Source organism: Plecotus auritus, assembly GCF_963455305.1.
Source record: "Plecotus auritus genome assembly, chromosome: 7".
NCBI lineage: Eukaryota > Metazoa > Chordata > Mammalia > Chiroptera > Vespertilionidae > Plecotus > Plecotus auritus.
The window spans coordinates 164,831,410-164,843,535 of record NC_137774.1 but is presented as its reverse complement, the minus strand read 5'-3'; the positions used below and the strand labels follow the sequence as shown (position 1 = coordinate 164,843,535).

The 12,126-nt window shown below is 48.7% G+C and overlaps 1 protein-coding gene across 1 annotated transcript in view; it reads right to left on the bottom strand.

The window, feature by feature from the left end:
- Positions 1 to 11,137, bottom strand: part of DAP (death associated protein) — a 50,699-nt gene extending 39,562 nt beyond the window's left edge. Inside the window, exon 1 of the mRNA XM_080677682.1 lies at positions 10,884 to 11,137. Coding sequence (XP_080533808.1) covers positions 10,884 to 10,938 — 55 coding nt within the window. The 5' untranslated portion in view covers positions 10,939 to 11,137. The remainder of the gene's footprint in view (positions 1 to 10,883) is intronic.
- Positions 11,138 to 12,126: the final 989 nt, after the last annotated feature.

Below are 12,126 nucleotides of genomic sequence, written 5' to 3'. Positions count from 1 at the left end.
TCAGCCCCTTAAAGCCTTGCTGATTCATCTGCAAAAAGGGGATTAGAGCAACATCCTAAAATCTACAAATCTGAATGAGAAGAGAGGCTGTTGAAATCCTAATCCACAATGTGATAGTGTTTAGAGGTGGGGCCTTTAGGAGGTGATTAGGTCATGAGAGTGGAGCTCTCAAAAATGGAGCTAGATCCCTTATAAGGAGACCCCAGAGAGCTCCCTTGCCCCTTCCACCACGTGAGCACAGAGAAGAACCAGGAAATGTACCCTCACTAGACACCAAATATGATGGCACCCTGACCTTGGACTTGCAGCCTGAAGAGCTGCTGTTTATAAGCCACCAGTCTGCGGTAGTCCGTCAGAGCAGCCCAATGGGCTAAGACAGGGGCGTGTGGTAGCCTTGGCACAGGCAAGAACACGAGAGAAAGCAGAGCCACGCAACTGCACTCATGACTCCCAGGCTCAGCAACTCCCCACCCCCCACAGGACAGGCTCTCCGAGTGGCTGTCCTCGTTCAGCTCCCATCTCAACCCGGCCCACCTGTCAGGCCCTGTCCTCTGGCATTTCAAATTTGGTCGGACCCTGCTGAATTAGGAAAGTCCAGACAAGTTTCTTTATGATCCTGAAGAACAGGAAAGAGAATGTGAAATACCTGCCCAGGCTCACACACTTCGAGGTTATTAGCTCTCAATGTCCCTGGGAGGATCGGCCAGCCCCGACTTCGGGAAGCTGGTGATGCCTGCACCATGGCCAACGTTACCTCGCAGTATCCATTAGAAAAAGGCAAAGCAGGGTTTGTTCATTTCTTGTGTTTTTAATTCTTTCATATATTTAATCATTTTAGACATACTTGTCTTACAGGTATCTATCCAATTATTTTATTATCTGAGGTCCTTGGGAGTCTAATCTACTGACTGTGTTCGTCTGCTGACTCTCCTGTTGGGTGATTGTGGATTATGAGCTTGTTCCCAGTAGGGCTTCAGCTGTGGGATCCTCTGAGCCTGGCATGCAGGCAGCATCCTTTGGAGAGATGCTGCAGGAGCTCTGTCGGGCCAGGAGTACAGGCACCTGGAAACCTTTTTTATGTCAGATTCCTCAGGAATTGGGAAAATGTAAATTTGAACCCACAGCCCATGCAAAGGCAGGCCTGCATTCAGATCCCCAAGGACACTTTCTCCATCTGGGCACAGGGGAAACAGAGCAGCTCTCTCATCATCCCACTGCCAGATTTCTTTCCCCACCCTTTCTCCATGGGTTTGGCCTCTGAGTGCCCAGCTTTCCACTGGCGTTTTGGGTTAAATGAGGCTGTTGGGATGGACCCTAGTCCAGTATGACTGGTGTCCTTATAAGAAAAGGAAGAGACACCAGGTCGCTCTCTGCCTCAGGTGGACCCAAGGCTCATTCTGCTATAAATTTCAGCTTCTTCTTTGGGTGTGGTTCCCTCACTTTGGGGGATTTCCCTCACTTTGGACTCAATTAAAAAAAAAAAAAAGAAGAAAACAAAAATACCATTTGCAGGTGGCTTATCAAAATTTCTGTTATGTAGTATGCCAAACCTTAAGAAATGGAGACTGAAAATAAAATCTGTAGCACATTTAAGGTAATTTACTACTCTATTGAAATAAATGTGTGTTTTTTTGTTGTTTTGTTTTATAATCCTCACCAGAGGATATTTTTTCCATTGATTTTTTTAGTGAGAATGGAAGGGAGGGGAGAGACAGAGAGAAACATGGATGTGAGAGAGACACATTGATTGGTTGCCTCCCCACACACCCTCATTGGGGCCAGGGATCAAGCCTGAAACCTAGGTATGCGCCCTTGACTGTAATCGAACCCAAGACCCTTCAGTCCGTAGGCCGACACTCTAGCCACTGAGCAAAACTGGCTGAGTGTTTTTGTTTTTGTTTTGCCAAAGTAGAATGAAAGAATTGTCCCACTAAATGTTGTTTTTTTAAATTCATGTTTCTACCCCACCCCCTTCCCACGTCCATTAGCAGTTGATTAAGAGTGCCCCTGTGGGCTGAGCTGTGATCTCTCCAAATTCATTTGTTGAAGCCCTAACTCCCATAACCTTGGAGATAGGGCCTTTAAAGAGGTGACTAGGTTAAAAAGAGGCTGTTAGGTGGGGCCCTAATCTAATGTGACTGGTGTCCTTATAAGAAGGAAAAAAGACACAAGGATGCAGGTGCACAGAGGAAAGGCCCTATTAGGACAGTGAGAAGGCAGCCATCTGCAAGCCAAAGGGGAGAGGCCTCAGGAGAAACCAGACCTGCAGCACCTTGATCTTGGACTTCCAGCCTCCAGAACTGTGAGAAAATAAATTTCTGTTGTGTAAGTCACCCAGCCTGTGATATTTTGTTATAGCAGCCTGAGCAAACCAATAATTGCCCATTTAAAAATGATCTCTGAATAATTTCAACTTGGCAGACAAAAAACTTAAAAACTGTAACTCACAGATGTTTTCTAGAAACCGTAAGTAAAAAGGACTGTGCGAGTGACTACAAAGAAAACAATGCACGTCCAGGTGACATTTAAAATAACTGCCAGCGGAAGCTCACAGAGTGGCCTGTCCACCCCTCTGCTGAAGTAAGTCCACAAGACAAAGCTCAGTCCTCTGCATCAGCCCTTCCTTTACCTTAGTTCATAGAAACAATTAACTTCACCCATCCCTCACAATATGTGTGGTAGTTAAGGCAGCCATAAAAAGTGGCAATAAAAATAATAACTCAGGGCTGAGACTGATTCATTTAAACTTGAAATCCTGCCAAAAACATGACAGCATGTATTTATTGGGATTGTTTTATCATTGCCACTAGAACTCTTCATTTGTGAAAATACAAAAGCAGAATTATTTTTGCAGACATCTTTGTGGAATATTTGCAAATGTAAGTATTTTTATGAAAGACACTAGAAAAAATCCTAGATTTTTGTTGTGGTTGTTATCCAAACGAGAGCTTCAGATTTAAAGAATAACAAGCTTCCTCCTAGCAGAAGTGCCAGGCAGAGGTTAAGGACATGGATCCTCGAGCCAGACTCCTGGGCTCAGGTCTCAGCTCTGCCCATGTGCTCGCGTGCGTGCGTGTATCTGGGCGAGTTGCTACCTCTATCTGTGCCACAGGGTCCCCTGTGTGTGAAGAAAGGGTGACAATGCTCTCCCCGGCCCCCTAGAGGCTTGCTGAGGACTAAATGAGCTAACACATGTGACACATTGCCAATGGCGCCTGGCACACGGCAAATGTTCATCTGTCATTTACTCTCATTAAATGGGTTTTAACAACTGGCATCTAGTACTTGGAGAGAACTTCAGTCTTCGAGTCCTTGGTGTGTCAATGTCTCCTCACTACGTTTCCTTTTATGTAAAATGCGGATGCTACAACCGTGGGGTTGTGAAGGAGTGACACCCTGCAGAGTGCTCCCCACACAGCTCCCCCTCACCAGGATGGCATCAGTGCACACCTCAGTAAGGAAGCTTCTGGAGAATCGCAGATCCTGGATAACTAATTTTGCCGCTCTTCACCTCGCTATGTGCCAGGCACTGTTCTAGCCACTGGCCACATGTCCTCACACTTTACAGCAACCCTAGGGAGGAGATCCCCAGACATGAAGTGGCGGAAGCCAGTGGCCCAGTCACACAGCCAGGACCGCAGAGCTGATTGGACCCCAGCAGCCTGTGCCCTGAACCCCTCCCTGCAGGCCTTTCCTCCTCAGACCTTCCAGGAAACAGAGTATCATTGCTCCTCAGAGAAACACGAAGTGCTGGCCTGTGGGCAGGTCTGGGCACTCTGTGCCCCAGGTGGGGGTGAACTTGCCTTTGATGTTAAAAGTTCTCTGTGGAGCAGCTTCCTGCCCAAGGGGCAAAGGGAGTGAAGGACGTTGCTCCTCAGTCAGACTTGGCCAGGTAAGAAATAATGAGAAAGCAACTGACCACATACACTCCCCATGGTCAGGCAGCCCCTCGGGTGTCTGGGTGCCTGCTGGGAAAGGGAGTCACCAACAGCTTGCTTTCTACTCCTGCTCATCAGGATGGAAGACCCACCACTGGAAGACAGGCATGGGATGGGTGAGAGGGGTCTCCCCAGGGCCTCTCACGACTGTAAGTGCCCCATGAACCAGGGTGTGGGTTTCAGCAGGGAGCGGGAGGGGCTAATTCACACAAATGTGCCCAAAGCACTGACTCAGGTGCTAGAGCTAGACTTGCAAGTGTATGTCATCTTCGTTCTTGCTGAGAGAGCTACTGGAATGTTATTCAAAGGAAAGCCAATCTACCAAATAGGAGAGGACTGTTCAGGTGGGAACAACACAGAAGACCACCAGGGCAGTAGTCCAAGAGTGAACCTAATCGTCTCCAGTACAGCCATGCAGTGGCAGGTAAGCAAAGGGGAAATGGACCTGGCCCACCCTGGGACCAGTGAGATGAGGAGGGACAAGGGCGAAGGACCATCTCAGTGCAGAGAATGGCTCTGCCAGGAGAGGGGAGACCTGGGCAAGCAAACATTTCTTCATGCCTGTGGGGGCTGCTGGATCTGAGGTGGGAGCCCCACAAAGAGAAAGTGGAGAGGATAAAGGAGGAGAGGCAGAGAGAACCTGTGGGGAGACTGGGCACACCAGATGAAGAGTTACGGGGAACTCAAGAAGAACCCTATCCCTGAGACCTAGTGGGGTCTTTCAGGTCCATGGGTGGTGAGTGGAAGTAATGGCTTGTGATAAAAGATGAACCCCCGATAAATTATAGAACTTGTACCCTTGAAAGCTGAGGAAGAAGGGAACTGCTATTCTGCACTTTGAATCATAGTTTATCAAGGTGGGAAGGTTGTTAAACCATACAGGGGCAGTCCGTTCGCTTTCCAGAGGTGGCCATGAAATGGAGAGCTGTGCTGTGTGGGCCTGGGCCATGGAGCGTCAGGTCAGAGCTAGACATGCCCTGCTCTGTCTTCCACAGTAGCGTGCACTCCATTCCACAATGTGGCTGTGACACAAAGGACAGACTGCCTGGTGATGGGCCCAGAGGCAGCTGTGGGGCTGTCCTGCAGTTAAGGGAGGCTGATTTCAGGAAGTCCAGGGAAAAATAGGATCCATGCCTGGAGATGCTCTGGAAAAGCCTGGAACTGGGGACTGGCTAGGTGTTCACCCATCCCAACCCCAGCCTCCTTTGCGGTTGGTTTAAGGCCACTTGCCTGGGTTGTGGTCAGTAGGGAGAAAAGAGCCTGTGGTAGGCAGAGTAATGTCCCCACCCTACAGATGTCCATACTTCATTCCTGGGACCTGTGAATGTACTGGGTGTCATGGCAAGGGGCATTAAGGTTTTAAGCTGCCCATAAATAAGATTATTTTGGATTATCCAGGTGAACCCATTATCATCACCAGGGTCCTGAAATGCAGGAGGGGGAGGAAGAAGAAGAATCAGGGTCAGAGTATGTAATTGAGAAAGACTTGACCAGCCATTGCCAGCTTTGAAGATGGAGAAGGGGCCACACACCAAGGCATGGGGCAGCCTCTGGAAGCTGGAGAAGTAAGAAAACGGATTCTTCCCTTGAGCTTTCAGAAGGAACCAATCCTGCAGACACCTTGATTTTAGCCTGGTGAGACCATTTTGGACTTTTCACCTATAGAACTGTAAGATAATTAAGCTGTGTTCTGATAAGCCTCTGTTTATCATGCTTTGCTACCGCAGCCATAGGAAACTAACACAGTGACACACGCCACTCATTGGCTGAACCATAAGGCCCTGCACCGTGCTCTACATTTGCTGTCCCCTCTGCAGAGACCATGCAATGAGATGGCAGATCCTGCCACAGGAGGGACCTGGGCCTCTGCCCTGGAACTTACCGTGCCACTGGAGAAAGAAATAACTTGACTTGTTCAGCCACGGATGTTTTGGGTTATTTGTTAAAATGGCGAGTATAATATAACTGTAACTAATATAGTATTTTATACAGAAGCGCATATTCCCTATATAAACAAAAAGATTTCTAAAGTTGGGAAGGGGAAAGCATTCACAAAATCAAGTAAGAATGCACCAGGCATTGTTTGAAAAAAGAACAGGCACAGAAGAAAGGGTAACAGAGAAGAAAGGGTACCAGAGAACAGAGGTAAATCTAAAACACACCTTATAAATGCTACGGTCCACCCTGACTAGGAGTTTTTGAAAAAATGCAGTGACTGAAAGGGTCTCTTTTATCTTGGCATGGCCAGAGCGAAGGCAGACCTCCTTGCTGCATCTTCAAGCACTGATCAGTGATTGGGCAAAGGACACCCAGGGCATGCTTGGCAAGCCTGTGGCCATAGAGTTAATACAATAAGAAACTAATTAGCCATCCATTTCCAGCACTAAAGTGGCCTAGAGCAGTGGTCGGCAAACTCATTAGCCAACAGAGTCAAATATCAACAGTACAACGACTGAAATTTCTTTTGAGAGCCAAATTTTTTAAACTTAAACCTCTTCTAATGCCACTTCTTCAAAATAGACTCGCCCAGGCCATGGTATTTTGTGGAAGAGCCACACTCAAGGGGCCAAAGAGCCGCATATAGCTTGCGAGCCGCAGTTTGCCGACCACGGGCCTAGAGAATATAAAAACCTTTCTGCAGAAGACAATTCAGGGAGAACATCACCCATAACCTTTTAAATGCATCTTTAACTCCTGTCTGATTAATATAACAAATAATTGAATTATTTTGAAATCACTACAAAGAGTAAAGTGATCTATTTCTCACTTTACTTTCAATAAATACAATTGTTTTCTACTTCCATTTGACTTGGGTCTAGAAGGGATGTGAGGCCTACTTTTTATAACCTTATGTGAACTATTAATGTTCAACACTATTACATATCAGGTTTATGAGAACTTTACTGACGTATGGCGTTGGCTCCCCTGCCAAATGGAGAGGACCGGGTCTAGCAAAATGTATTTAACAAAGAGATGTTAGCCGCATCACTGCCACCAACTCATGAAGACTGGGAGAAATGAGTAATCGTGAGGCACCCTCGGCCTGGTAGATGGGACAGAACCTCACTAATTCTAACTCTGCTAATCTGCATTTGCAGTAGCTCTCCTAGAACAGCAGTCTCACGCCACTTCTCTGCAGATGTTCTGTAGTCGAGAGCAGTGGAGAGGTCTGAAATCATTCAGACCGGATTACTTCCACAGCGCACGGCCAGGACGTGGAGCAGCACCATCCCCACTGTTCAGTGACGTGCTCTACATCTGCACAGCCCCTTCCCTCCACACTGCAGAAGCCTGTGCGAACGGCCTCATTAATCTCACACCCTGGGAAGAGAGACACAGGACGTGTGATGGAGCCCCTTGTGCGAAAGGCTGCTGAGGTTCCAAGAGGCAAAGGACCTACAGGCTGGTCCCCCTGAACTCACTGGCTTCGAAAGGAGACACTCCAAATGGTTTGGCCAGTTTTTAAAATGGAGTTGTCTCTTTATCCCAACTGTAAGGTAACTGTCAGTTAAATGAGTGAACAAGAGGCAAGGGCTTAAAACTGTGCCAGTGAAGGGCAGCAGAATATACCACCGCGAAATATGCCTCGTTGGCAGAAGAGCTATTTTGAGCTGATTAAAATCAGCAGAGGAGAAGCTCAGAAAACTGAGAAGCTATCCTTTTGTAAGGGATGTTTACATTAGTAATGGGAATTTCCATTAGTAAATGTCTCCCTCTCTGTATTAGAAAGGGAAGCAGAACTAAACCACAAGAGAACCTGAAATCTGTATAACAACCTTACCCTGGTTTACCTGACTTTTTCTGGAAACCTCCCATAACTGGTTCCCTACTCCCCAATTATCCTTGTTAATTCTCACCCAAGGATATTTTTCCAGTGATTTTTAGAGAGAGTGGAAGGGACGGGGAGAGACAGAGAAACATCGATGTGAGAGAGACACATCGATTGGCTGCCTCCCGCATATACCCTGACCAGGGCGGGGGATTGAGCGTGCAACTGAGGTATGTGCCCTTGACTGGGATCAAACCCAGGACCCTTCAGTTCACGAACTGACGCTCTATCCACTGAACCAAACTGGCTAGGGCCCCAATGTTTTTCTTTTGTCTTTAGTTGAAGTTGGTATTTATGGTGGTGGGTTGGACCATTTCAGGGAATTATTCAGTTTTCTTGGGACTCTCCCATGTATAGAGGAGGTATTCCTGTTAATAAACTTCAGTTTGTTTTTCTCTTACTAATCTGTCTTTATCACAGGGGATGGGGAGAGGTGTCTTGGCCAGGAACCTAGAAGAGTAGAGGGAAAATTATTTTCCCTCCCCTATACAGGCACACTGTAACACTCAGCAAATGTTGTTACTACTTGCACTTATGATGCTATCTAATCTGGATGAGAGTCACACCTGGGTCCCTAGTGCACATTGGAGACAGCACAGAGGTAGAGAACACTGCAGGCCCCGCATGCTCTGGGGAAGTGAGAGGTGCTAAGAGGCTCTGAAGAAACTCACTCAGAAGCTACTTACTGCAAATTTTTGTGCCAGGCACTGTGCCAGCTCCTGGGGAAGAAGACATCACTAAGACCCAACCCTGGAAACAAGAAGAAGAGAGGCAGACAGGTGGAGGTAAATGTGACAAGGAAACAGGTAATTTTGTGAGAATGCACTGGATACCTGGTTCAGACAGCAACAACGAGAAAACACAAAAGAACATGAAGATAGTCATGAAAAATAATTTTATTGTTTCCGGTTGAGGATTTAAGCACAAGTCTGTGTTATCCAATTTAAGCACTTAATGAAAGTGTACCCAAAGCTGTTATTTTTGATTTATGAACTGTGCTCTTGGCTATACTTGATAATTATCTTTATTATAGTGAGTTGCCTTTATGTTTGTTTGTTTTCACCATCAACTCTGCAGTATGTCCTATTCTCTGGCCACGCCAGAGTAAATAAGAATATCCAAATACCCCCAGCTTTTTGCTAAAAAGAGCTTTCCCACAGGAAAGTGGATCTGAGGCAATACTGCATGCCAAAAGGTCCCCTTCTAACCTATACCTCTGGACCAAGATGCCAGGTTCTACCTCTAACTCTGGGCAAATATGGCCTTGGAAAATGGGGAAAGTCGGTGACAGTTCTTTAAGCAGTTCCTGTGAGATTGGGATCCCAAAGGCTAAAGGATCTTCCTTGAAGTCACTTGAAGAGGTTGTCTGTGGGATTAACTGCCCTTGAACTTGGAAGGGGGGAGCTCCAGTGAGAGTTACAGTGGCAAAGGTAGCTCTGCTCTACGACGCCCCCAAACCTCCCATTTCATAGATTAGGAAAACTGAGCCCTAGAGAAGCCATGGGTCTCAAAACTTAGAACCCAAGTTCACTGCTTACACCAGCACAAATAAGTTGGCTCCTCTCTCCTTTGGTATAAATAAGCTATTTAACTTGTAATTCACAAAGCCTAGCTGTTTAGAATTGGAAGAAAACCCAAGTCTTTCATGGAATTTCTCCAGGGAGTTAATATGCACGGTTCACGTCTGTGATCTTAAAAATCTCCACGTGGAAATGCCTCTATATGCAACTTAGTTACTCCTACCTTGATTTGGTCTCATTCCAGCTTAGGAGCGTTACTGCCACTCCTTGCCCTGGGACAGGGGAGTGTAAAGAAAGGAGTTCCAACCTGCAGTGCTGCCAGGTCATGAGGCAGCCAGCAGATGGGCGTGGACCCACTGAGGGAGACACTAAAGGTCAGGTTATCTTTAAAGGAAATCTCTTTGAGGTACTTATTATTATTATTTTTTTAAACGAACGCCACACAAAGGCCCTCAAAGCCCATTTTCCACTACAGCGGAACTACTTTCTAAAATCCCATGCCCGTTAAGTCGCAGGCATCGGTTAGCCATTTTCCCTCCCTAGTCTAGGGTAGTTTTTGGTTGTTGTTGAGAGCTTCTTTCAGCAGTGCAAATATTAGCTTGGAGTATCGAAATAGCGGCTCTACTCACGTGTTCATGCCGAGAACGAGTGCCCTACCCTGGGGGACGGCGGACGGAGATCACGGGAGTCTTTAGTACAAGAAGAAGGCGGCACACATGTGCCCCACAAAGCAGCCATGCTCCCCGAGGCTTCTGTCTTTAGGAGACGGAGTTTATAACACAAATGTGTGCAATTAAGACCCTAAGAGCACCCCACACGTGGAGAGGGCCTGGCCTCTGGGACCCAGACGCCTTCCATTCTCTCCCACGGTCCTTCCACCTGCAATGGGCTGTCATTCCAAGGTGAGCAGACACGGAAACTGAGCAGCGGGAACAGAGTGGAGGAGCAAACAGGAACTGTCCTGGGGTGGAAAGGGGCGAGGCGCGTGAACGTAAGGGCGGCTCAGATTCAGATGTTCTATGAAAGTCCTTCCTGGACTTAACTTCCTTGGCCCAGAATTTAGAATTTGAAAACACAAACAAACAAGAAAACACTCCACAACACCCCTCAACAACCCACTTTTGAGAAAAAGCTGAATGTGAAAGAAATTGGGGGACAAAGTCATATTGGGTGATTAATGATAAAAATGATTTCCACTCCTTTGATTCTTTTTTCAGTATGAAATGCCGTCAACCGACAATCACCACCTTGTCATTAAAAACATTAACTTTTGTGTCTGCTACACGGTTTTCCAAAACATCTGGACACACTGCGCTCACCGCCCCATTATTACTATTTTTTGGAAGTTGTGCAATTAGGCTTATTCAAGTCATTCCAATCTGCATGCAATTGCCACAGGCTTGCGATGGTTCCCCAACTTTCAAGAAATGGGTTTTGCCAAACGCGGGGTTCAGTTTAACTGAAGACGCCACGAGTGGGCAGGCCCCAGGTCCCCGCGCCTGGCGCCGGGGCCTGCCCGCCCAGCGCCCCGCGCCCGCGGGTTCGAGCCAGCTCTCGGGGCCCACGACGGGAGAGAAAGTGGAAACGAGTCATTACCAGCGGGCGGGTGTCCAGCTTTCGTCTCTTGCTTCTCCTCGGGAGGCGAAGACATGGTGCGACCAGAGCGGCTGGGACAGCAGCGGAGATGCTGGCAGGTTCGTAGGTCGGCAGGATGTGCGCACAAGCCGGAGCGAGGTCGCAGTGCGCGTGAGGTGCCGGGGCCGCGCGTGGGAGGGCGGACCGCGGCCGTCGGGGGGCGCGGCCGCTGCGCGCCGACGTGGCGCTGCCTGGCCCGCGCGCGGCTGCGCGTTGACGTCACCGCGCCCGGCACGCCCGCCCCGCCCCGTTAGTCTCGGGGCGCCCCGTGTACTGAGCATGCGCAGTCGGCAGCGCCACGTGGGAACCTTTGGCCGTAGGCGGAAGAGGAGGGGATCGCGGGCGGGGCGTGTGCGGTTGCGGGAGGTGGGGGCCGAGGCTGGCAAAGGCAGTGGCAGGAGGTTGAGAAAGCCCAGCTTGAGGATGGCTGCTCCACCAACCCCGCTGGATAGATGGTGGCAGCGGTGGAAGCTGAGCCGCCACAGGGGCCGCCCCGGGGCCTGGGGTGTGTGGTCAGGGGACCGCCTGCCAGATGGCCTCGCCCAGCTCACACTGGGAGTGACTAATTAGGTGGGAAATGAGACCCAGGCCCAGGACAGCAGGGATTTGTTAAAACAGAGAAGGGCAGCGCTCCGAAGCCTGGACACCGGACAGAGTTCTCGGAGGGCTGTGTCTGTGCCCACTCCCTCTGCCATCTTTCTGTTGCCAGGGATGGCGATTCTGCCCAAAGCGGACCTTTTGCTCTTGTGATCTGGTTCGCATACCGTTCGCCTTCTCCAGCACTTTGCGATGCCAGTTATCCTTTCCCTGAACCAGTCTCGCTGGTTAGAGTTCAAACATGCCTACTGTCTTTAGAAAAGGAAACACCGCTACCTCTCATGGCTGGACCTTTGACAGTACAGCTGCGCAAAGAGGTTCGGTACCTCACTCGTCTCCCCACTCCCCTCCTCCTCTCCCCCCCCCCCCCCCAAACACACACACACAACCTAGTCCAGTCCATCCGGCTATCATCCAGGTAGCTACACAGAGGCTGGCCCCAACCACAGAAATCTCTGTTGTCAAGGTTGCTCATGATCTCCAAGCTGCCCAATCCAGTGGTCACCCTTCCATTCTCATCCTACTTGACCTCAGCAGCGTTTGACCTAGCTGACTATCCCCCTTCTCCTTCCTTTCTGGGATGCCACATAACTACCTCAGCACCCAA